The sequence below is a fragment of the Podarcis vaucheri genome (assembly GCF_965113315.1).
Source record: "Podarcis vaucheri genome assembly, chromosome: 1".
NCBI lineage: Eukaryota > Metazoa > Chordata > Lepidosauria > Squamata > Lacertidae > Podarcis > Podarcis vaucheri.
The window spans coordinates 89,086,751-89,112,590 of NC_138759.1; the positions used below are offsets into that span (position 1 = coordinate 89,086,751).

The 25,840-nt window shown below is 42.3% G+C and overlaps 1 protein-coding gene across 3 annotated transcripts; it reads left to right on the plus strand.

The window, feature by feature from the left end:
• Positions 1–125: 125 nt before the first annotated feature.
• Positions 126–21,396, plus strand: LOC309541100 (C-X-C chemokine receptor type 1-like). 3 transcript variants are annotated; one of them, XM_082238509.1, is made up of 3 exons: positions 126–406; positions 8,228–8,332; positions 20,025–21,396. In XM_082238509.1, exon 3 carries the CDS (start codon positions 20,046–20,048, stop codon positions 21,135–21,137), a length of 1,092 nt encoding a protein of 363 aa, XP_082094635.1. In that variant the 5' UTR covers positions 126–406; positions 8,228–8,332; positions 20,025–20,045; the 3' UTR covers positions 21,138–21,396. The 3 variants fall into 3 exon arrangements, with proteins under 3 accessions (XP_082094635.1, XP_082094633.1, XP_082094634.1); XM_082238507.1 differs by lacking the exon at positions 126–406 and adding an exon at positions 2,692–3,479 and having other exon boundaries at positions 8,281–8,332; XM_082238508.1 differs by lacking the exon at positions 126–406 and adding an exon at positions 2,692–3,479 and having other exon boundaries at positions 8,286–8,332.
• Positions 21,397–25,840: the final 4,444 nt, after the last annotated feature.

Below are 25,840 nucleotides of genomic sequence, written 5' to 3' on the forward strand. Positions count from 1 at the left end.
CTTCGCCGAGCCGGCACCGTGCGTCACTTCCGGGCGTGGGAAGGGCCGGGCTGTGAACGGGGGGGGGGGGCGAGGAAGACGAACAGGAGGAAGGAAAGGGCGCATGCGCCCTTTCAAGTGACCCCCGCCGGAGCCTCGCTCTGGAAGCTACGTAGTGGCTGCTTAGTGTGGTCCTCCCCTTCGTGCTATTCATGTCTCCGGTGGGCTGCGCGCGCGTGCTGCTTGGTGTCGGGCCTGCTGATGATGATTGACGGTTGCCGTCCCGGAGGCCCCCCCCCTCGCCCCGCTGTAGCTTCGCGCGTGCCGCCAGATGGTCCTTTCTCGCCGACCGCGTGCGTGACCTCGGAAAGCGTGTGCCGCCGCCTCCTGCTGACAGTTCTGCTGCGTCCAGCCACGCGTCTGCTGGGTAGCTCAGGCATCCAGAGGGGTGTCTTGGTTAAAGTGTCAATACTCTTGGCAGACCCCATTCGAATCCCCATTCAGCCCTGGAGCGCCCTGGATGAGCTTAGGCCAGTCATTGCCTAACCTGCCTCACGGGGTTCTTCTTGTTGAGATAGCCATGTGATTTTTTTATTTGTTAAATTTATATCGCGTGCTGCCTCCTAAAATATCCCAGTGCTACAGATGCATCCGTGATAAAACACGGCAATTAGGACAAGATAAACACGTGTTGAAAATATTTTTTAAAGGATCCAAATTGCAATGAGGTTTATTGCAAAAGTTAAAAATCCAGATGCAAAAAAGTCCCCTCCCGCAGGCCTGGGCAGGCTGGTTGTCCTCTTATATACCTGCTGTGATTGACAAGGCACCTGACTCTCACCTGAATCTCATAGCTCTCCTGCAGCTGCCTCTGATCAGTTATTTAACTCTTGGAAGAAATAATTACCATCACACATCATGTGCATGGAAGTTGCCAAACCAATTAACCAACCAGAAGGATTACTGTTACTAGCACCAGTTTTCCTATAACTTGATGTTATTTTGGGAGGCAGCACACGATAGTTTTGATGAACTGCAAAAGCATTTTTAGTTTGCTTTCTGTTGCCACCCTGGAACTTTTCTTTATTAGTGCCAGTTCATTTTGTACGATTCCTTTCAAATGAAGGAAAACAACTTTTCTGCTTGTATATCTTGATAATATAATTTTGGTTACTGAGGACAAACAAGATTGTACAAAAACAAGATTGGGTGCAGGCCTGGCCAGGACATAGGCATCCTGACTGTGATGAAGGTGACCTCTGTGCTTGCTTGCTTGCTTGCTTAACAGCTGTTGGGAGCTTCAAGGTCCCTGCTCTCCCTTCTTATGGTCTTTGTACTGGACCTGGAGACTCCAATAGAGAGCATTCCATGTCAAGAAGGAGAGCAAGTGGGCAGTCTATCAAACGACAGGGCAGGAGTTACATGGAGCAGGGCCTTTTCACTGGTGGTGCCCATTGTATGCCTCACTCTTCCCAGACCTGGTCTCTTTTGGTCTGTATTTTGGAGCTTTATAAATTAGGAAGATTTGGAAGAACTGGTTGACAAGTCTTATCAGTTGCTGACGTATGAGCGGATTTTATTTGCTGCTATTCTGTGCTTCTGGTGCACCAGTGTTTACACCAGTGTAATTGAGTTGGCCAGGATGCCAGAAGGGATACAATTTATGAGCTTTCTCTATTATCTCCACAGCAGGGGGTGTTCAGTCCACAGTGCAAAGGCTGAGCTGAAGCATTCCCAGCTGGTTACCTGCTTTCAGCAATAGGGGGCGCTGTTTGGTAGTACCCAATTGGTTAGCTGTCAGATTCTAGAGCTCCTTATTGGTGGTTCTTGGGTAATTCAAAAAATACAGAGTCCATTCATAAAACACAAAGTTCATTCATAAAGTAGTAACATAAATCTCGATTGCTACATATTGGGTGTATATTTCAGCGGTTGAACGTACAAGTTTATGGCCATGCTGTAGTGTAGTGCTTATGCGACTGTGAATAAAAGGTGGCTGGGCTCGATATCTCAGGGTTTGGGGGCAGGAAGAGGTGACAAAACTGATTTCCAATAAGTGCCCCCCCCTTATTTCCATAACAAGTCCTTGAGTCTGTACAGTGGTGCCTCGCAAGACGAAAAGAATCTGTTCTGTGATTCTCTTCGTCTAGCGGTTTTTTCATCTTGCGAAGCAAGCCCATTGACGGATTAGCGGATTAGCGGCTTATCTGCTGATCGGATCAGCTGATAAGCGGTTTAGCGGCTTAGAAAAGGGGGGGAGGGAAAAAAACCAGCAGGAACTCGCAAGACATTGTCGTCTTGTGAAGCAAGCCCATAGGAAATTCGTTTTGCGAAGCACCTCCAAAACGGAAAACTCTTTCGTCTAGCGTGTTTTCCGTCTTGCGAGGCATTCGTCTTGCGGGGCACCACTGTACTCTGAATGGTGACACCCGGGACCTAGAAGGTGCAGGGCTTGTCAGTCCAACCCCTGCACAGTATCAACAGGGCTGACCTTAAGGCAATTGGGCCAAATTGGGCTCCACGGGCTTCTCTTAAGGGGGCCCCTGCACCAGGGCAATCCGGATGGATTTTATTTATAAGATTTTGCAGACTTTGGCTGTGAACTGGGGCCCTACAAAAAATAAATTTAAAAAATCAAGTTGCGTCCCACCGCTTCAAATTGGACTGCACTGGCTAGCCCTGAGTCTAATAGTTGCTCTCCTCTCCGGAGAGGAGAGACTGCCCGCTGAGGAGTGGGAGGGCTGGCGAGGCCCCCTAGATTTAGAGGCCCTAGGCTTCAGCCTACTTAGCCTATACATAAATCTGGCACTGCCCCCCATATACTTCCATTTTCCCCATTGTGCAACATGATAACTATGTAGATAAGCCCAGTAACATTCACTCTTGCGTGCTGTCAACAACTGTACTGCTCAGCTCTGCTATTTCCACAGAGGGGGAGGCATTGCTGGAAAGCAGTGGTGCCAAACAGAATTAAATTGCCACCTGATTTTCCCAGTCCTGCACCTTTGACAGCAGCCTAGCAGACAGAAATTCAGAGCGTTTTCCATATTGAATCTCTGCCTGTCATATAGTTCTTAAAGACACGGGAGCATAGCTAGAGGGGGAAAATTGAACCCTAATTTTAAAAAAGTTTACTGTCTTTTTGTATTTGATTTTTATTTGCAAATTTTGGGTGTAGGAATAATTACTTTTTCTGTTAACTGCCCTAAATGCAGATCTTTGTTGTGTTTGGGGTTTGTTTCTCCTTATACATTTTAATTCAGAATACATTGTAGTGTTTAACTTTATTTTTTAAGATAGACTGAAAATGCTTTAATAGGTTTTGGGGTAAAGTAAAATTGTACAGAAATGATCTAAAAAAGAGAGAAAAGAATCCTATGCATGAGGGTCACCAACCTTGTGTTTGTGGGCACCGAGATGACCTCAGGAATCATCGAGGAAGATATTTGTGGGCACTATAGTGCCAATGAGTGCTGGGTTGCTAATCTCCATACCTGCATGTGAGTCTTGCTACTCACTACCAACTTTAAAATGTAATACAGCTCTTGTGCAGGATGTTGGGAGGGTTGTTAAAGTAAAACTATTGCACTCCAAACTCATCTATTATACAAGGGGCTGAAGTCTTTAACCTCCTAGCTGCATTTAAGCACACGTTTAATAAATGCTCGCCTTACTTAGATACCATTGAACATTTGGATGGCATTTACGGAGCTTTATGTGTAAGAACATAAGAAGAGTCTGCTACTGGATCTTTCTGTGGGAAACCTGCAAGCAAAACCTGAACCCAAGAGCTCTCTCCACTCCTGCGGTTCTCATTCAGAAGCATTACTTCCTCCAACTATATGGAGGCAGAGCATAGCCATCATTGCTGGTAGCCACTGGTAGCTTTATCCTCTGCGAATATGTCTAATCGTCTTTTAAATCTGTAAATTAAAATGGATGTAGTGATGGTTATTGTATTGTTAATGTGAGCTGACAGGTGTTTTCCCCCCTTGTTTTTTAGCTAGTTCCCTTCCTCCCCTTCTCCCCATTCCTCATGAATTTGCAGTAAAATTAAAATAATTAAAAAATGAAAAGAATAATAAAGTACTCACTTGTTTTACTATGCATTTTGGGTGTATTTCTCTACCCATCAGAAATCAGAGTTCACAAGGAAGAGTAAATCTGGGCCCCGTCCCTCCAGCAAACACACACTCCCTAGTAAGCAAATAGGTGGAGCCCCTTTTCCCTCACGTAGTAATGGCTGTCCACAATAAGAACACTGTTCTACCTTTTCTTTTTATTACACAACTTGCAATAAATAACTCTTCTTGGCAATTGACAATGAAAACCCACAGTTATTTACAATGAGGATTGGGTGGGGTGGAGTAGGTTGGATTTTAAATTTTACTTCTTGTGTCAACAAGCCCTGGCAAAGCCAAACATCCCCTCCACATCCATAGCTGTTTCGAAATAACCTCTGCCCAGAGGCCTGCTTCATGGAGCATTTTTCATCTATGCATAGGACTACAGACCTAACAGAGCCACACTAAGTGACATTGAAAGGCAAGGGTGGCTAAGCTTCAGGTTGCATCCGGCCTGTAAAGCTACGGGAAGTAGCCTGTCACCCCCTGGGTGTTATTGCCTGATCTCAGTGCTGTGGTATTCAGGGCTGAGATGGGGAGGTAAGGTGCTCTATTTGCTTTTTTGAGAGTGTTCTCTAAACAGTGGGCAGAGTGTGCTTTATCAACCAATCACTGCTTGGATGTTCGGCACTGAGATGGGGGGATAAAACCTCTCTGCTTGTGAAGAATAAAAGGTGGTGTTTCAACCACCAGCACAGCTACTGGAATGGGGAGGGGTGGAAATGTTACCATATCCTCTGTCCAGATACTTCTGTGAATAATAATAAAAAAACCATTTGAGAGAACTAACTTTCCGCCAGAGTGTGTGTGAGAGAGAGGTGCACCGACTGGCATGTGCACTTAGATGTGTGGCTGCACATGTGATTTGTGTGCTATATATGCAGGATGTTGAGTGTAGTAAGTCTGTATTTGTGTGTATGTGTGTTGTATGTGTGTGCAAGCACGCGCGCGCACACACACCTATGTGTAAAGTTACATTCATACCAATCACAGGGTTCCAGCGGCTGATAATCAATGGGCCAGAAAAAGTTTGCCAACCATGCTTTAAAAGGAACGTTTTCTTTAAGATGTCTAACGCAAGGACTGTGTGTAATTTTGCAAGGACTTGTGGTTGTCCTTGTCTCTCTACTGTGTGCTATTCTCTGGTCACACCAATTAATCTAATGGCAACTTGCTATTTAGAACTACAAATATTTACAATGAGGAGGATTGGGTGGAGCAGAACAGAGGAGTGAGTGGAGATTTGTATGTAAAACAAACATGACAGTTCTCAACACATACTATGTACATGTTTTAAACTGTACATAGTACATAGTACATAGTGTGTGAAACAGTCCAGTCATTTTATTTATCATTTTTTTCAACAAAGTTCCCAACTTGTACTTGAGCAGAAAACAAGCCTCAAAGTCTGTTTCCTTCACCTGCCTAAGTGGAAGAAGGGGTGGTGTCTTAGTTATAGCCCAGCCTAGGGTGAGGTTTTCACACTTAATTTCTGCCTCTTTGTGGCAGAGAAGGACCAAGGAAGCAAAGGTAATGACAACAGTACCATAACCTCAGTGTGCACATGATGCTTCCTTTGCTCCTCACACAAACAACTGAAAATAGTGGTGGAAATGGTTAAAAAAGCTTGAAGAGGCCCTTAGATGGGCTATAACTGAAACATGGCCACCCTCTGAATTTCAAAATTATCCATATTTTGCTATGCAGTTATCTAGCCAAGTAAACTGACTAACATGTACAAAAATGCATATATTATGGGAAAGTATGCATAATAATGCAAATATTAGTGAAGATAGCATACAAAAATGCATTAGATTGTGGGAAATTCTGCAAAGATGTGTCTATTAGCAGTACATCCAGATGCACACTATGATGCTGATGAATTTTCATCAGGTCTTTTAAAAAAACAAAAACATTACAAACTGATGTGGAAATTTGGCAAACCAAAGATTGGAAAAACGAGGAAATGGAAAGAAACTGAAACTGACAGGTTCACAAATCTCTACCCCCACCTGCAAGTCTTCCCTTCTAAAGCAAAATTGTTTGTCAGCTTTGCTTCCTTAACAAATAGTGGGAAAGCAGTGGTTTCTTGCTGTTTCCTTCCCATTTCATCTGACAGTTCAAGAAGCACTCAATTTTGATGGTGGGCTATGTTCCTAAACACACCAGGGAGTATGCCCCATTGAATACACTAGGGCTTACTTCTCAGTCAATATGCATAGAGTTGTGCCATTAACTTTCAAAAACATCTAGATCAGCCCACCTCTTTGGCCAAATGTGTGATGAGAATGGGTGTGGAAGTATTCTTTAAAAAAGAACCTTTCAGATTCAAAAGCCTTAATGAATTTAGCATATGTTACCGGATCTTTGCTTCCTGGTCATTATTGTATTGGAACACGTTCCACAGAAGCTGGAGCCAAAAGCCATCAACAGCTTCATCGTATCAAACCCTTGTGGTTAAGAGTTTCCTCCTCTATCATGTAAACATTCAGCTTCCAGAGCAGGTAGTTTTTAAAACTATAGTTTTAGCAATTTGCTGACTGATTTGGTAATCTGGGAGTGGGTGGGATTGGTCTCCATGGGAAAATTCAGATAGATGGGTAGTCACCATGAAAGACTCCTAGCCGGAAAATTTGCAGAACATATGAGGGCAAAAAACATCATCTTTCCCAGTAGCAGCTTCCGCCTTTGTGGTTCTTTTAACTGGTATAATCCTTAAACAAATTGATGGCTCCACCCTACTTATAGTGGGGGGGACGGGACATGCTGTGATCTTTCCACTTTAGTGCACGATACAAGTCAAGGGCAAGGCTTGGCCGAAAACCCATTTCATAGCACTTCTCAAGGGTCTTCTCAAAAAGTTACTTGTAATCCATATCTCCTACAATGTTGAATAAAGGTATTCCACACTGACAAAAAATAATTCTGTCTTTGATTTTGTTCTCTAGATCTAACAAAGGATGCTAACTTTGGCATCAAAACATAACCCCAAATTCTATCATACCACTCTGTGCATATAACAGCATATAACATTATTGTTGCTGCCAATCAGTAGGAAGCCAACTCCACATGATCTTTCTTCACAGAACCTTCCAAATAAGCAAGCTTTATGGCTGAGTAGGGATTTGAACCTTGCTCTCTGAGGTCTGCGTCGTACCATTCTAACCATTACACCACACTGACCCTCATTTCTGGCATGTGGCTTGGTAGCTTCTGTTTATTTCATGTATTTTTGCAGGGGTAATATACCATCTAAGGGACATGGGTGGCGCTGTGGGTTAAACCACAGAGCCTAGGCTTGCCGATCAGGTCAGTGGTTCCAGCAGGAAGGTAAACGGCGTTTCCGTGCGTTGCTCTAGTTCGCCAGAAGCGGCTTAGTCATGCTGGCCACATGACCCGGAAGCTGTACGCCGGCTCCCTTGGCCAATAAAGCGAGATGAGCGCCGCAACCCCAGAGTTGTCCGCGACTGGACCCAATGGTCAGGGGTCCCTTTACCTTTACCTAATATACCATCTAGGTATGATTTGGTAACAATCCTCTCTTATACCCATATTTAGAGAAATCTTATGTGCAATTGACCAAAGCTTTCCCTAAACATCCATTGGAATGTCTTTTCCAATATTCTGGGTGCATTTTACATTTTTATTGTACACTAGAACAAATGTGAAAATATTCAGACTATGGCAGAGGGGGAGCTGATGCTGCAGTTCTATGCACACATACTTATTTCCTTGGGAGTAAGTCTTATTTAAATCAATAGGACTTCCTTAAGAAGAGCCCTGCTGTATCGGACCAAAAAATCACCCAGGACCCTACTTTCCAACAATAGTCAGCAAGGTGCTCCTGCAAAGGACATATGGAGGCAACATGGGAGATGTACTGTTGCCTTCATCCCTGCTTGATTGTGGTCTTTCCAGAGGCATTTGGTGGACCACTTCCCAGCATCCACAGTCTTTGTCCCTTGCACAAGTGTAGCCAACATGATGCCCTTCAGATGTTGTATATTACATCTCCCATCATCCCTGATTATTAGCCATAATAGCTGGGGCCATGGCCTATTTCCCCCTCCTGTCACCTACAATACCTGATGAGTGAGAACCTTCTGTCCATTTTCTCTGTTTAGCCTGCCTTCTGTGTGAGGGTGAAAGAGGATCTGTTTTACTTTTGTTTTTTGAGTGCAGGGCAGAGGACAGGGGAAGAGCTCTTCACACAAGTTTCTGTGACCGAGGTAAGAAGGCAAAACCCCTTTTCTTGCTTGCTTTTGTTGTAAAACCAGGGTGCAGGAAGCAGAAAATAATACTTTTCCCAATTCTGGAGGCATGTGCTGAAATTGCAACCTATATAGTTCTCCTTTGATTTGATTTTGGGGTTGTAAATTTAAAAATGCTCTCTGTGTGCTTGTTCTTTGATTTAAATATGAAGCTGCAGAGAGAAAATGCCCTCTCACAGGTTTTTTGGGGGTGGGTGGGTTTTGCATTTTAGTTTCAAGCTGTATATTTAAAAATGCTATAATGAAACTAAAATTCATGCCCACTTGAACCTTGGAAACTTGTCCAGAATGGATGATGGCTCTTGGACTAAACGAGATTTCCCCACCTCTGCTATGCATGCTGCATTGAATTCAGCTACGTCCTACTCAGAGTAAACCATTGAACTTAATGAACCTAAGTTAATCATTTGAATGGGACTAACACTGAGCACCACCTGCTTATATCAAAATACATGTGTGTTAATAATGATAACGGGGGATGGGGTAATTTTGTGAGGGTTCTGTTGAAATGAGAGGGTGGATACTTAGAGAGAGTGAAAGGCTTTTATTTTTATTTTTATTTTTTAAAAAAACAATTGCTTGTGGGACTGGTGGCTTTGGCTGAAACTTGAATGGCAGGTGCCTGGACAGAGAAGAGCTAAAAAAATATTATTGGGGTGGGAAGAGCAATTCTTGAAGTTTGTTGAAATGGAGGGATAGTGGCTGCTCTCCTGTAGACACATCCTAGAATATGTTAATAATGAGGGTGGTAATCACTGATAAATATGTCTTTGCCTATGAAGAGGGTGATATTATAGGATTGGGAGTCAGGTGCCCATGGTTTTAAATTTGTAAGATTGGAGTCTGTCTGCTGAAGTGGTCAAACCAGCCTTTCAGGTGGGGGATGTGCTTAAAATGTTTGGTGTGCGCACGTTCATAACCTTACTGTCAATGTGGCAGTTTATTTTTCTTCTTACTAAATTCTCTTCAAATGCAACACTTGTTTATAAATTGCAGGTTTCCCAAACAGTGTTACTGGTAAGCTTTTGGTCTAGAAATTAAATTCAGTAATAACCCAGAAGGAGCGGAACTAGATCAAACCAGAATTCCTTGACAGTTTGTTAAGATAATGATGATAGGCTTGGCAAACCAATTAAGATTATACAGTGTTAGAGCAGTGCAAATAAAAAAAGAAATAAATTTAATTTAATCTAAAGTTTCAAAACATCACAACAGAGACTGTTTAATTTTCGTTCAACATTGACATAGGACTCTGATCTGAGTTAATGAATACATGATCTTGATGGGTTGCTTTTCCTCATACCATGAGGTCAACAGCATAAGAGCAGTAGAAGGAAGTAATCAATGAATCTCCTTTAGATTTTCAGGGTGTTTTTTCATGGGACAAGTCCACACTGCAATACTATACATATTTACTTGGAAATAACACCCACTTTGTTACATGGGTCTTACTCCCAGGAAAGTGCACATGGGATTGCCATCAATAGCCAAATTGTTTCTGACATGCTTGTTCAAATACTTTCAAAGCCAGTAGAAATTATCCAAATTGTGTGCCTCTATCCTCCCAGTTCGGGGGGGAAAAATCCTCTCCAATGTCATCAACTATATTTTATTTATTGCTTTCTTCCGAGCTATATCCATCTTCTTTTCTCTGTGGTATTCTGAATAAATGTGTCTGCTGAGCCAATGGCACCAGATTCCTAAGTAGATGTTTTTATTCAGTAACCTCTCACTGAATCAGTCCAGAAACTATTCCACCACCACTTTGCCCCCAAAATTGATAACTCTTTCGGTTACCTTTGGCAGGATTCCCTGCACATTGCACAGTATTATATGGATTCAAAGGGCTACTTTATTTAGCAATAGGTTTTGCATGGTAGCAGGGAATGGAATTGTTATATGAGTGTCAGGTTCTTTTCAGATCCATTGTTTGGTTATCGCATAACATTACTTGTTATGCTTCCAACATCAGGATTTAAGATGCTGAAGTTTCAACTTTTAAAAAATGCTCGAGCATTTTGAGAATTGTTAAACTTAGATTCTATCCATATATTACAGATACGTAGCCTTGTCCATGTGTCTGTTTTGGCTCTCCTTGAATCAGTCTGAAGACAATTCCACTCCTGCCCCAAAGCAAACTCTTGTCACTTGTGGCAGAGTTTTCTGCATGCAGCACAATATAATCTGGATTTCAAGGGCTACTTCGTTTAGCAACAGGTTTTGAATGGGAGCACAAAATGGAATTGTTAGATGAGTGCCAGGTTCCTTTTAGCTCAACTGTTTGGTTCTTGTGTAACATTGACTGATATGCAGGATTTAAGGTGCAGCATTTTTAACTTTTTAAAATGCTCAAGCATTTTGAGAATGGTTAAACTTAGGTTGGGCCCATATATAACAGATATGTATCCCACTGATCTTAATGAACTTGTTCATGTGTCTGTTTTGGTTTCATACTCTACACAGGCCCAGAGCAAGACCTCAATAATGGCAAATACAGTTCTGATTCCTGATCTGGATTTTCTGGACTATTATCTAGATGCTAATTACAGTGACTACTACGGTACCCTTGACCCTAACAGTATAGCAGCAGCAGCACCTTGCAGAATTAATGTTACACCAGATGTTTTCAAGTACCTAATGGCATTCATCTACGGTCTCTCATGCCTTCTGAGCCTGGTGGGGAACTCCCTGGTGGTTCTGGTGATTGCCTACAACAAAGGAAACCGTTCTGCCACAGATGTGTATCTTCTGAATCTCGCCATTGCTGATCTCCTCTTTGCACTCACCTTGCCATTCTGGGCTGTAGATAGAGCGCATGAATGGATCTTTGGCACTCCCATGTGCAAAATCCTGTCACTCCTGAAGGAAGTCAACTTCTACAGCGGCATCCTCCTGCTGGCCTGTATCAGCATGGATCGCTACCTGGCAATAGTTCATGCTACTCGGGCAGTCACTCAGAAGAGGAGCTGGGTCAGATTTGTCTGCGTTGGCATCTGGCTGCTCTCCTTCCTCCTCTCCCTTCCTGTAATTATCTTCCATGAGGCTTTCTTGCCAACCGAGGAGATGAAATGGGTTTGTCATGAAAATATTGGATGGAATCAAATATCTGGCATTAGGGTGAAACTGAGAATCCTGCCACAAACGTTTGGCTTCATTCTTCCCTTGATCATCATGCTCTTCTGCTATGGTGTGACGGTACACAGACTCTACCAGACTAATAACAGTCAAAGAAAGAAGGCCATGAAAGTCATCTTGGCTGTGGTGCTGGTCTTCCTGGTCTGTTAATGAGGTCTGGAGCTATTGGTGAAACCTGTGACCTTCGCAACAGCATTGATGCAGCCCTTTCGGGTACTGAAATTCTGGGATTTGCTCATAGCTGCATAAACCCCATCATATATGCCTCCATAGGGCAGAAGTTCCGGAACAACTTCCTCAAGATCCTGGTCACAAGAGGCATCATCAGCAAAGAAGCCTTGACTCAATTTAGAAAGGGTTCCTCCTTCTCATCTACCTCTCTGTAATAGGCTGGGGGGAAGAAAAAATGGGATGGAATCAAACATCTGAAATGAGGGTGAAACAGAATCCTGCCACAAATGTTTGGCTTCATTCTTCCTTTGGTCATCATGCTCTTCTGTGCCATGCATATTATATATAGTTTCTTATAAACAATCCAAACCATCTCTTGTTCTGCTAAAGCCATTCTGTCCAAAATAGAACCCTGTGATAAAATTTTGACTGGATGTAGCTATCATTTCTATATGAGCTTAACTAAAAATAAAATACACAGAGCAAGGAAACTTAATCCCCTCTCTACCTTTAATTCCTTATTTTGTAAAACTGCCTTTTGTATATTTTAAATTGAATGTGGCCATCATAGAAATATGATTTTGCTGTAATCTTGATTGCAGAGCTATGATCAAGTCAGCAACTGACCCCTTAGCAACTGCTTTAAATGCATCCCATTGCACAAACAAACCTGTTCCTTCATAAGGATTGTTCATTACTGAAAATGTGGTTCATGAATGACCTAACTTGAAACATTTGAAGCCAACTACATTTCAAGTCACCCAACTTTTTATGGGGAGAAGCTTCTGTTATAGGTCAGGAAATACAGCGTCTGTAGTATGTAGGAAGCTTCCTTTTTGACCTGCTGAACTCCATCTGCGTATCTTCCCTTGCCCAGGGGGTGAGGGTAGTGTGCTATTTAGTGGTGGATAAGATCAGCCTTTCCCATCTCAGTGATTTGCATTTTATGAGACATTGTTATATGAGCCGAGAGTCTTTATGATCCCTGTTAAAACAATTATGTGGTTCTACCTGTCAGCAGGACTTCAGTTACCAATGTATCTAAAACGCGAGAGACACCCCCAAAGCTAACAGGAGGGGCCAGAAGGACAATATTTGCTCTCTCTGTGTGAAAACATTCACAGAAAAACAAATCAAGCTTTATGAAAGCAGAAATAGGCTTTTGGGAACAACTCCTGAGAACATTATTTGCAAGTCAAGCATGGCCAAGGTGGGCAGGCCCCAAATGAAGGAGCAAGGCCTTTTCTGCCTTGGAAATCAACTCAGGGAATGATGGTAGTACAGTCTTCAAGGGTCACCAGGCAGAAAGGTGATGGAGAAGCTAGGCTCTACACCTGACTTCTTAGCATTTAGGGCAACACCACTCATAGGACACAGTGCAGAGCTGGAGCTGGAGCAGAAGTCATGATCAGGCAGAAGCCATGTTTCTGAAGCAGTCTTTCCCAAGCAGGTGCTTTCCAGATGTTTTTGACTACAGCTCCCATCAGCCCCTGCCAGTTGGCTGATGGGATTTGTAGTCCAAAACATCTGGAGGGCACTAGGTTGAAAAAGGCTGCTGTAAAGGGCGTGACTGTGAAACAGAATTCGCAGAGGATATGTGCATTTTTGGCCAGGAGCCACAATTGCAACAGAAATCACATAAGCTGGCAGGCCAGCCTGACAGTGAGGTGTGAAAAGATCAAGTATAATCTTTGTAGCAAAAACAACACAAGAGTCTTGTGGCACCAAAGGCTAACATATTTATTATGGCATCAGCTTTTGTTTACCAGTGGTCATACCCACAAATATATGCACACACAGAGTATTAGGTTTTTTTAAGTTAAAAAATGGTAAACAATGTGGTCAAATGGTTATCAAATACCCCCCAAAAAAGCTCAATCCATGACCTTTCTATTTATGTAAAACTTAAATATATATATTCTATATATATTCTAAAATATATAGAGACTGAAATACCCAGGTGTCAGAGGAGGTTATTTATGTACACAACAACTGTGGCCCATGTTTTGTTAGCCCAAAAATGGAAAGTGAGCGAGGTTCCAACTAAAGAGGATTGGCAACTTAAGTTGACAGAATATGCACAACTTGCAGATTTAACATATAGAATAAGAGAGCAAGAAGAATATGTGTTTAAAGATGTGTGGAAAATGTTTGTCGAGTATATGGAAAATATTGAATATATTGAGTATATGGAAAATATCGAAAATATTGAGTATATGAAAAATATGGAATATATTGAGTATATGGAAAATAACTGTTTACAGCTGAAAACACTGGCAGCATTAAGATAAATTCAACGGGGTAAATAATTCTTGATGGATGTAATAGTGGAAAACCGATTGGAATGGTTATTGTAAAATATGCAGGGGTATAAGATATGCAAAATTAACTATGGAAAGAGAAGACGGGAAGTCATTGGATATTTTAAAGTTTGTAAAATGTTTATTTGAAATTGTAAAACAGAAAATTTAATAAAAATTATAAAAAAATAAAAGTCCCTTTTTTTGTTTGATGAGCATCACCTAATCCCAACATCCCTGCACAAGCGAAAAATTGCCAGAAATCATTCACATTTGAAGTAGCTTCCCTAAAACATCCAAACTTTCTGCTTCATAGACAAGCAATAGTTCCCTCTGCTGGGGAGTTGTAAGGAGAGCATCAAGGGACACATATTATGGTATTTCCTGCATGCCAGTCAGGCAGCTAGGATGGCAAAATATTATTTGGTGAAATCTTTAAATTGCTTTCCATCTTCCTGTCAGTGATTACAGCTCTGATGTTGTTTCATAGCCCTTTATGCGGAGAACGATTTGTGGGCAGAAATTGTGTGTACTGATGGATGCTGTGTTGGTTCAGCAAAGGAAACTAAAAGAACTTTCAGACTATTTGGAGATGAGTTTCAGTCACATACTTCAAAATTCAGGATGGACTAATATACTTGATTGGGAGGTCTTGAGCAAAAAACCTTCTGCCCTAAATATCAATTTTTTGCAATTAAGGAAAGTAATGGGGAGATGCCCTGGAACATGTGGGAAACCACTGGTGTTGACACGTCATCTAACTTCCCTGCAAACACATCATCTAAATTCCCCACAAACAAATCAAGAAACAAATCAAGAAGAAAAGAAAGCAACAAGCAGGTAATCTGTGAGTGCCTTCACTCAGGCTTGTCACTCACATGTCATCTCACAGAAATAATTACTCTTGTCTTCTGGCACAGAATACAGCAATAACTACAGTGGTACCTCGGGTTAAGTACTTAATTCGTTCCGGAGGTCTGTTCTTAACCTGAAACTGTTCTTAACCTGAAGCACCACTTTAGCTAATGGGGCCTCCCACTGCCGCCGCGCCACCCAAGCACGATTTCTGTTCTCATCCTGAAGCAAAGTTCTTAACCTGAAGTACTATTTCTGGGTTAGCGGAGTATGTAACCTGAAGCGTATGTAACCTGAAGCGTATGTAACCTGAAGCATATGTAACCTGAGGTACCACTGTATATACTTAGAACAACTCCAGTTCAAAATTGGTAAATCATTGAATCTCACAAATCTCCTTCTACTGTATATGCATTCAGTGATAAAAATGGGGGGGGGGTCATTTGAATCATACGTCATCATTTTCAAAGAGAGGGAGGTTCAATTTACCCTACACCCTTCAGTTATCATGTCCTCCAGTTGCAGCCCCTGAACTCTATCATAAACAACAACAATGTCCTTAAAATTATGCTTTTCCCTCTCCTGCAGATCTGAAACAGGACATGCTTTTTATGGTTATGGAAGTCCATCACAGTATTTCCAAAGATTGCATTAGAATTTTTCAGTGCATGCAGACAGATTTTCTAAGCACTGTCTACAGGAGCAGATGAGTTTCTGCACTATATCAGACTGAACAGCTTGATCTCTGATCTGCAAGGACGGAGCTGTGAACTAGTAACCAAGTTCAGCATCATGTTGGGGTAATCAAAGTGAAGGAATTGAGCGAGTCACCTACTAGTATACTTCTCACAGCTGGAGCTGTTTCCTGTTATAGTCCTCCACAGCCTATTCCTCACCCAGCTTCTTAAGTAATAGAAAGGAGGACTTGGTGTGCTTTCTGGAGGGAAGTTTTGCAAAGGCCAGTTCCTCCTAGAAAACACGAACTTTAAGCATCACATTTTTTGTGCTCTCAAGACAATTCTCTAAAGCAGGCAGGTAAGTGGATGACTCTGCCTAACTCTGCATAGGATTGAGGTTGAGGATAAGAATGATGATAAGGACAATATATTAATATATTGGGAACAATGCATTGATAGGCAAGAGTTGGTATTCCAGAGTTCTAAAGTTCTACATAAATGTCTAACAGGCTAGAAAATAAAAGTTAAGCAGCGGTAGAATTTTGATGGTGTGATCCTCACTGTTCATCATAATGACTGTATCTGTCTTGTATTGCGATGCCAGTTGGCAAACTTAAATCTTACTTAATATTATTTTGAACAGCATATTAAATTATACCATTCTAAAACCCATTTTACATGTGATATCACAGCACTGATCATAGTTTATCTTCCAACTGACCATACAATATTTCCAATTTTAAATAATAATAGGAAACAAAATACACACAGAGATGTCTAATACTATGTGATACTGGATTTGAATATTAATGTTGTGTTGTAATTGTTGTAGCCCACCCTGGGACTTTACTGTGAAGGGAAGGCAATAATAATAATAATAATAATAATAATAATAATAATAATAATATAATATAATATAGTAATGGATAATTTTGAATACAAAGTGATGCACTTGATACTGAACATCAGACGTCTCTGATGTGGGGTAGATTGAGATCACAGATCTGATACTGATACAGAATGACTTCTGAGAGGGGAAGGCTGCTTAGAGAAGGATCCTGCAACTGGTGATGTTATATAGATAGAATTATCAGCAGCAATTGCAACAATTATTTACTACAGCTGTTGCTCATACAGCACTCTCAATACCTTGCTTTTCGTAAGTCAGAAAGACAGCAGCTGCACCTCTGCATGAGTGTCCTTATGAATTTTCTAGTGATTATATTACAGAGATAGGCATTGCAACGTTCCACACAATTAACTCTTTGCAACATTCAAACTCAGTGATGCACACTGAACTCTCATGTGGGGCCTGGCTATGTAGCAATTGTGCTGGATTCCACTGGACTAGCTAGCAGAGCGAAAGAGAGTTTATAATGTCAGTCCAAAGAAGCATCTAATCACAACAGGAAGCTATTTCAGTGGAAGCTCCCGAGCCAAACAATTTCTGTTTCCTACCAAGATGTCCAAATTTATATTGAACTCAAAACCACAACTTAATTTATAAATCATACAAAAAATAAGAATATTGGGGCAGAGGCGTAGGAAGGGTGGGTGGGGGGTGAACTGCCCTGGGTGTCATCGCTGAGGGGGAAGCTTGGGAGTTGCGGGCGGGAGGCGCGCCCAGGGTGACATTTGGTGCGCCGCCTGCCTGCGACTCCTAAGCCTACCCCGAGTCATTGATGGGGGGGGGGGAGGTGACAATTTTTTTCCGCACCGGGTACCACCTTATCTTGCTATGCCTCTGTATTGGGGAATGTCACTATAGGTTGACTTTTCTTTGCACATAAATGAGACAGCCTGGATTTTGATAATCTATTGAAAGAAGTAATCTCTCCAGTGTTGGCTGTTTCCCAGCATTAAATCAGAGAACAGAGGTCAGTGCAGGAAAATATTTATGCATGAAGCAGCCCATAGTTTTCAGCTACACTGGGTATTAATGCAGACCTCAGGAATGAGACTTGCATGGCAGACCTGCTAAAGCAAACATGCTGTGCATCTTGGGAAAGAGGTGTGCTCACACTTCCTATTGCAAGAACAGCAAAAGCAACCAAGTTATTGGCACAGATTTCCCCACATTGCCATAAAGATGAAACTTCACACATGTAGTTTTGCTACACAGACATATCCTCTCCATTGGAAGAGAGCAAAATAGCACGTGTGTATGTTTCGCAGTGGTTATGACAGGGGTTTCGAAGTTACCACATAAAAATAAACACTTGATCTGTTTTCACATATGATGGTATGCAGTATATACCAGATGTAGCCAATGTGGTGCTCTGTAGATAATGCTGGATTACAACACCCATCATCTCTGACCATTGGCCATGCTGGCTGGGGCTGATGAGAAATGGAGTCAAAGGTCAAAGCCCAAAGAAGAGCATTATGTTGGCTTGCCCTGGTGTACACAGATATCAATTTCCCCACCACCGGTAGGTTCATATTGCAAAGGGAATGTGTGGTAAGTGAGGTGGTCCTCACAGTAGAAAGATGGTTGTTATCAGTGGCGTAGCGTGGGGGGTGCAGGGGGGGCCGGCCGCACCGGGTGCAACATCTGGGGGTTAGGGTTACGGGGCGCAAATCCACGGGCTAGGGGGCGCAAACCCACGGGTTAGGGGGCGCAAATTACTTGCCTTGCCCCGGGTGCTGACAACCCATGCTACGCCACTGGTTGTTATTTCTGGGTAGGATTCAATTACATACTGGCAAATTCAAGTTGCACATTATGATTCATTGGGAGGTCTTGCACAAAAACCAACTTCTCAAAAAGATCTGATTTCTGTGATAAGGAACGTGACGAGAAAAAAATCCTAGAAAGGGTTGAAGCAACGTCATCTCACTTTGCTGCAAATGAATTGGGAATGAATGGCCCAGCATTCAAACTGCATAGCTGGGATCTCTCTAGACTCTAGCTACCATATCTATGTTGCCATAAAGTTCCACTTCTGTATGGAAGGAAGCCTGGTTAGTTGCATCAAATCAATGCAATTTTTTTGGAAAAGGCAGCCAAGTATATATTCTCATACCTAAGAGAATATATTAGAATATATCTTGGCACCTCAGGCTGGGGCCAAATGTCTCTCTGGACATTGACACTTCCCCCAGGCCACACCCTTTCCCAGTCCACACTACTTATCCCCAAGCTGCACCCTCAGCAGTTTTCCTTTGTGCCTTTCCTTAAATGCCTTTCCCAGAAAACTCCGTGCCATTTCCTCTTCACCCCATTTTCCACCCCATCCCACAAAATAGTCCCCAGCAGAGATTTAAAGTCACAAAATATGCAACAAAGTGAAGGGTGGATATATATAGGCTGTTAGACCTTTAAAGTATGCTCTTCCAAGTGAGTTCCAACATGTCCTCTTAAAAAAATATTTCCAAATTCTCCCTCTTTCTCCAGCATAGGAAAAGACCAAACATTTGGTAGGTTAAAAAATGATTTACGTACTAACAAACTCTCCAAACGTCAGATTCATGTGCTTTTTCATACACCAAACAGAAAAGTTGCACAGGCAGTAAGACGTAGCTTAGTTACAAAGTGATAAAACTTCCTAAATCCTTACCAAGAGGTTGGTGCAAGCCATGAGGCTGAGCTGCAAACCTCCTTACATGCTTAGTTCACAGGTAGACTAAGGCTAACAAAGACTTGATTGCCCATTTCCTCCCAAGGTAAGGGGAAGTGGCATAGCTAAGTCTGACTGGACAATTCATCATCAATCTTTATTACGGTCCAGAGACCCAACAAATCATTACAAAACAATACACAATTCATACAGACTGGACAATTAACCCCTTCATGAATTAATCTGACTTACGTATTTGGGGTATATGAGGCTGGTTATCCTATGTCTCCTTAACATGAGAACTGTGGGAATTCAATATTAACAATGGACTACCTCGCAGGCATGCTGTAAGCCTCCTGACATAAGAATCAGAGACGCAAGATGTATATTTTTGATTTTAATAATGTTTCAGTGTTTCACTTTTAGTTACGTTTAACCTCTTAGATAGAATGAATGAAGGGAAAGGTTTGATTTCTGTGTGAGGTTCCTGTGGGCCTGCATTCTACAACCTTATGCTCTCTAAGCCATAAACAAGAAACCCTGTCAAAGTGGCACAAATGGCCCTCTAGGATGTTATTCTAAGTTTATCATGAGTTAGCCCCAGAGTGTAAAACCAGCTATCCTCGAAGTTTCCTGGGAGAAAGGAGAAGTAAGGGAAGTGAGATAAAGGAAGGAATGTCAATAGCCCGATGAAGGCCTGGTTTCCAGGGCAATGGTGAAAGAAATGCGACATTTTAGACCAATGGCTTGAGCACATTTAGACCACTCCAAGGTGATTGTGGGGGTTAAGATACCAATATGGAGCCATGTGTGTTTTGCTTCTGGTGAGCTGTAACTTTTTGATGCATTTTGAAAATGACAATGGTAAATCTGATCCATGTATAACAGATACATAACCTCTTGATCTTAATGAACTTGTTTGTGTGTCTGTTTTGGCTTAAACTCTATGCAGGTCCACAACAAGACCTCAAGGATGGCAAATACATTTGTGCTTTCTGATTTGGATCTTTCGGACCTAGATTTAGACGCTAATTACAGTGACTACTATGGCACTTTCAACCCTAACAGTGTAGGAGCAAAAGCACCGTGTGGAATCGATGTTATGCCACCTGTGTTCAAATACCTAGTGGCATTCATCTATGGCCTGACATGCCTTCTGAGCCTGGTGGGGAACTCTGTGGTGGTTCTGGTGATTGCCTATAGCAAAGGAAACCGTTCTGCCACAGATGTTTATCTTCTGAACCTTGCCATAGCTGATCTCCTCTTTGCACTCACCTTGCCGTTCTGGGCTGTAGATAGAGTGCATGAATGGATCTTTGGCACTCCCATGTGCAAAATCCTGTCACTCCTGAAGGAAGTCAACTTCTACAGCGGCATCCTCCTACTGGCCTGTATCAGCATGGATCGCTACCTGGCAATAGTTCATGCTACTCGGGCAGTCACTCAGAAGAGGAGCTGGGTCAGATTTGTCTGCGTTGGCATCTGGCTGCTCTCCTTCCTCCTCTCCCTTCCTGTAATTATCTTCCATGAGGCTTTCGTGCCAACTGAGAAGATGAAATGGGTTTGTTATGAAAATATTGGATGGAATCAAACATCTGAGATTAGGGTGAAACTGAGAATCCTGCCACAAACGTTTGGCTTCATTCTTCCCTTGATCATCATGCTCTTCTGCTATGGTGTGACGGTACACAGACTCTACCAGACCAAGAACAGTCAAAAAAAGAAGGCCATGAAAGTCATCTTGGCTGTGGTGCTGGTCTTCCTGGTCTGTTGGCTGCCCTACAATATTTCTCTGCTTGCTGATACCTTGATGAGGATGGCAGCTATTGCTGAAAGCTGCAGCCGCCACCGCAGCATTGATGCAGCCCTTTCGGGTACTGAAATCCTGGGATTTGCTCACAGCTGCATAAACCCCATCATATATGCCTTCATAGGACAGAAGTTCCGGAACAACTTCCTCAAGATCCTGGTCACAAGAGGCATCATCAGCAAAGATGCCTTGACTCGATTTAGAAAGGGTTCCTCCTTCTCATCCACCTCTGGCATCACCTCTACAACTCTATAATAGACTGGGGGGAAGAAAAAAAGGGAGAAACAGACCACTCAAGACAGAGTATGTCCAGCCACTGTTACAATGAAGGTCTTTGTAGACTTCAAGAATCAGGTCCAATAAGATGATACCACTGAAATGCTAAAAAAACCCAACCACTATTTTTGCCAATATTAGTGGAGATTCAGCAGTGCCAATATAGAGTTCCTTATAAACAATGTCCAAACAATCTCCTGTTCTCTGTCTAAAGTAGAATGTTGTGACAAAACTTTGAGTGGATGTAGCCATCATTTTTATATGTAGTTAAGTAAAAATGTGATATATAGAGAGTAGGCAAACTACATTCCCTTTCTACTTTTAATTCATTATTTTATAGATCTGTCTTTAGTATACTTTAAATTGAATATATTTATACATCTTGATAGAAATATGTTTCTGCTGTAAACTGCAGTGCTATGCTTAAAGTCAGTCACGGACCCTCTAGCAAATGCTTTAAACGCATCCTTTGGCACAAACAGTCCTGTTTCTACACTCACATTAATTAGAAAACAGATGTTTATGTTTTTTAACACTTTATGGTAACCCTTAATCTTGTAACAAAAAATAATTTGAATTTGTTTGAATAATTTGAATAATTTGTTTTTTTCTTTCTGTGCAACTCTTCTTCATACTATGCTAAAATTAAATATTGATTTCTGTTCTAATTTTTAAACACCTCTGAAAACATTTGTATGCTGCCAAGCTTTTGCTGGCAATATAGAAAACATCCTTCTGCAATACTTAGTTGACCTGTGATTTTATTTTTTTCATATGGTTGTTATCACATGGTTTTATGTATGATAGTTGTAAACTGCCCTTTTTCTGAACAGAGGTTTATACATATATTTTTTATATGTAAATAAATAAATAAAAATCTGAGATAACTATGCTTCCACTTCTTCCAGATTGATATACTGTACTGTATATGTCAGAAAGGTAGCCCTGCACTGCAAGCAATGTAGTATGTTGTTGTTATGTTTTCTTATGAACTCTTAAATGTCTTTTCTTTGTTGTTGTTTTCTGAACAAGCAATAATATCTTGTGGCATCCGAAAGAATAAAAAATTGCATAATGGCATAAGCGTAGGGGTGTGTATGTAGATATGGGGGGGGGGAGTCAGAAGGAAATTAAATGCATACAGTACGGAACAGCAATTGCATCATTGGCAGTGACTTTTCACAAGAGCAGTCCCCAAGAAGCATAGGCTGTATTAGGAGGTGAGAAAAAGAATGACCCCCTCATTTCAGCTGGACGTAGGAATACTAAAGTTTCTATTTTAATTTCCAACTAGTGACGTATTTGCACATTTGTTAGACTTCATGTGTTCTATTTGAATGACTTGCTCTCAGTGTCTGTAGTTGATGCTTAATGTGTCATGCTTAATGACATCACTATGACCTGTCTCTGTGTGTCAGCGGTTGGACTGAGGAGGAATGGTGGGGGCTGCCCCCTTTCTTCTGAACCTTCCCAGGAACAGGAGGACAGTATAGATTTAGAAGAGTGGTTTGCAGAAGGTCATAGTTCAGAGGCTGCAGACGGGAGAAGCTGGGAAATATTGGGAGAGGAACAGCAGGAAGAAGAAATACCAAGGGAGAGACAGCTGACAGACTCAGCGTCTTTGGAGAGCATTCCTGACCTCCCCCCAACCTAGGACCAGGCAAGCATTGAGGATAGTGGAACAGAAACTCAGAGGCAGAAAGCTCAGATTAGCCAACGCAAGAGTGGTGTAAAATAGAAGAGACAGAGGGGGTTGGACTTTACTCGGAGCAATGCCATTATCTTAGGGAGACCACATTTTTTTGTGTCTCTCTGTGAATTATGGAATAAATTACTTGGTAAGAACTCCTCTTGTTTACTGCTTCTTGGCTGCCACCATGGGAGGGTTCAGATTCTCTAAAGCCTGACACTGTGGCATCACTGGGGCCCTTAGGTCTCAGATCTGGGCCCTGAAACCCCAGGGTCTGGGATGCTCCTGACCTGGCAAATCCATGTGTAAATACCTTACAAGGAAATGAGGACGAATGCAAGATGAATGCTCGTTGTTGCATAACCACCCAACAAGCAAGTCAGAATGAATGCTCAACAAAGACCCTTCTCAGACATCTCTTTTTATTGTGCATTCATGATGATTTGATGGTATCGAGATGGTTATATGCAAGCCCGCTTTCAGCACCATTGACACTGGCAAAGGTTTTGGGCAGCTATACAGCTTTGTTTCCTTTAAATTTATTTATATTGAAACTTTTCAGCATGGAACACAATAAAAATACAAAGCCCTCTATCAGAAGTACAATGGTACCTCGGGTTAAGAACTTAATTCGTTCTGGAGGTCCATTCTTAACCTGAAACTGTTCTTAATCTGAGGCACCACTTTAGCTAATGGAGACTCCTGCTGCCACTGAGCCGCCATCGTGCGATTTCTGTTCTCATCTTGAAGCAAAGTTCTTAACCCGAGGTACTATTTCTGGGTTAGCTGAGTCTGTTACCTGAAGCATCTGTAACCTGAAGCATTTGTAATCCAAGGTACCACTGTAGATCTTGTCTCACATAAAAGGGGGTGGACCCTCCCAGCTCTCACCTGGAAGCAGTGGCGGAGCTTCATGCTCCAGCATCGGGGGGGCGGAGAGCAGGTAGGGGCAGGCCTGGCGCAAGTCCCAGGGGTGTAGCATGCTGCCCGCAGGGGCGTGATGTGTATCCTGGGGGCGTGGCATGCCGCCTGCAGAGGCATGGCACCCAGCGCGGCCGGGGGAGCAGCTGCAATGGCACCCCACCAGGATCGCGCTGCTGGGTGCGGTGCGCTCCCCCCGCACTCCTCTTCCTCTGCCAGTGCCTGGGTGCTTCCCTTTTCCCAACCTCGCACCCTGGGAGACCCTTCCCTGTCTCTCACGCAGGGTTTTTCACCTTCCACCCATCACCTTCTTGTGTGTGCCCTCATTAACCCATAGTAGAGGACCTCAAAAAATAAAACAAAAGCAAAAGTAAAGTGGATAAAAGAAGAGAAAGAGAAAACACAAGAAGGAAAGCTCATGAAAAATAAAAGGAAAGAGAGCAACGAGAAGGAAATAAATTGGACTTCTGATTCTTCGTCTGTCAATTATGTATGCTGTATAAACATTATTCAAAATATTCAGTGTTCAGAATAGTATCCAGCTGTATTCCAAGGTAATACCACTCTGCTCATCAATCTGCTAGGCAGTATTTTTCCAATATTCAACCCCAGGTATCTCATTCATTTCCCTTTCCACACAAAATGTCCAAAAGGGGCTCCTCAATTGTTATTATTGCTAAAAGTCAAGAATAGTCTTCCTCCAGTCCAGTATAATGACTTTATCTCCAAGAAATTCCAACATCCATTATTAGAATAATAATCCCTAATTAATACAGAGTAATAATCCATGGTTATATAAAGCTTTATTTCCAACGGATGCAGGTGCCATAGCTTTCTGCCTGTAACTTTTTGTAGCAGAATTCTGCAGTTCTTTTGTTTCACTTTTGTTGCACTATGCAGGCACGTCCAACAGGTAGATTGTGATCTACCGGTAGATCACCGGACGTCTGTGGTAGATCACTGGTTGATCACTGGCTCCCCCCAAAGAAGCTCAACAACTTTGGCTCCCCTAAAAAAAGCTCAAGATTTTTTACCTGAACCCCCAAAAAGGGGGTCGATCACTGGCAGTTTTTAACTCTGTGAGTAGATCGCAGTGTCTTGGAAGTTGGCCACCCCTTCATATAGCATAAGAGTGCCCCTCCAGATGGCAATAATGCAGTAGCTCTGGGGAAGTGTCACAGAACAACGAATAAAGTGGTATGATGTGTGGACAGTCTGGTATAAAACCATTACTATTGCACTGTTAATTGTGTCACTGACAGGCTGAAGAATATGCCTATGAGAAAACACCAGTTAGGGTGTGTGGGTGTGTGCGGGTGTGTGCGTGTATAATCTAACCTCTGTGTAAGCTTTGTGCAAGCAAGTCTGAATAAGTGAATAGCTCATTGGCATGAGGCCTAAGTCACTTTAATTTTTTTTTTACATTTAGAGAGTGAGGTTGAGAGATAAAGGCAGTGGTGGAACGCAAGTCTCCAAGCTTTACATCAGTCTGCATTTCTCCTGCACAGCCCTGGTTCTCAGATGTGGACCTCACAAATCCTGTTGTGTAACACCAAGAATTTGCACTACACGGTTGCAGTAGGATTTTGTGGAAGGCACTTAGCCATAATTTGATGGGAAGTTGGTAAACGTGATTTATGTAGGGTTTACCTCTTATCCTTTTCTTCTCCCAAAAAATTCCCATAAGGCAGTGGAGCTTTAGGAATAGTGTTTTCCTTCTCCTAGATGAGCTACCTATCCAGGTTGACAAGCCCTATCTGCCCCTCACTTCCCTCCACAGCATGTGCAGAAACTGCCTTCTTCACCAATGGACCCACTATTGGTCTCATTTGCTCAGAGCCTGTCTTCGCATACAGGGGAAGTTTGCAGGTGGTAATGCACTGCGAACTAGTATCTTGTTGGGGTAATCAAAGTGAAGGAATTGAGCGAGTCACCTACTAGTATACTTCTCACAGTTGGAGCTGTTTCCTGTTATAGTCATCCACAGACCATTCCTCACCCCGCCTCTTAGGTAATGTAACGAAGGGTTTGATGTGTTCTGTGGAGGGAAGTTTTGCAAAGGCCAGTTCCT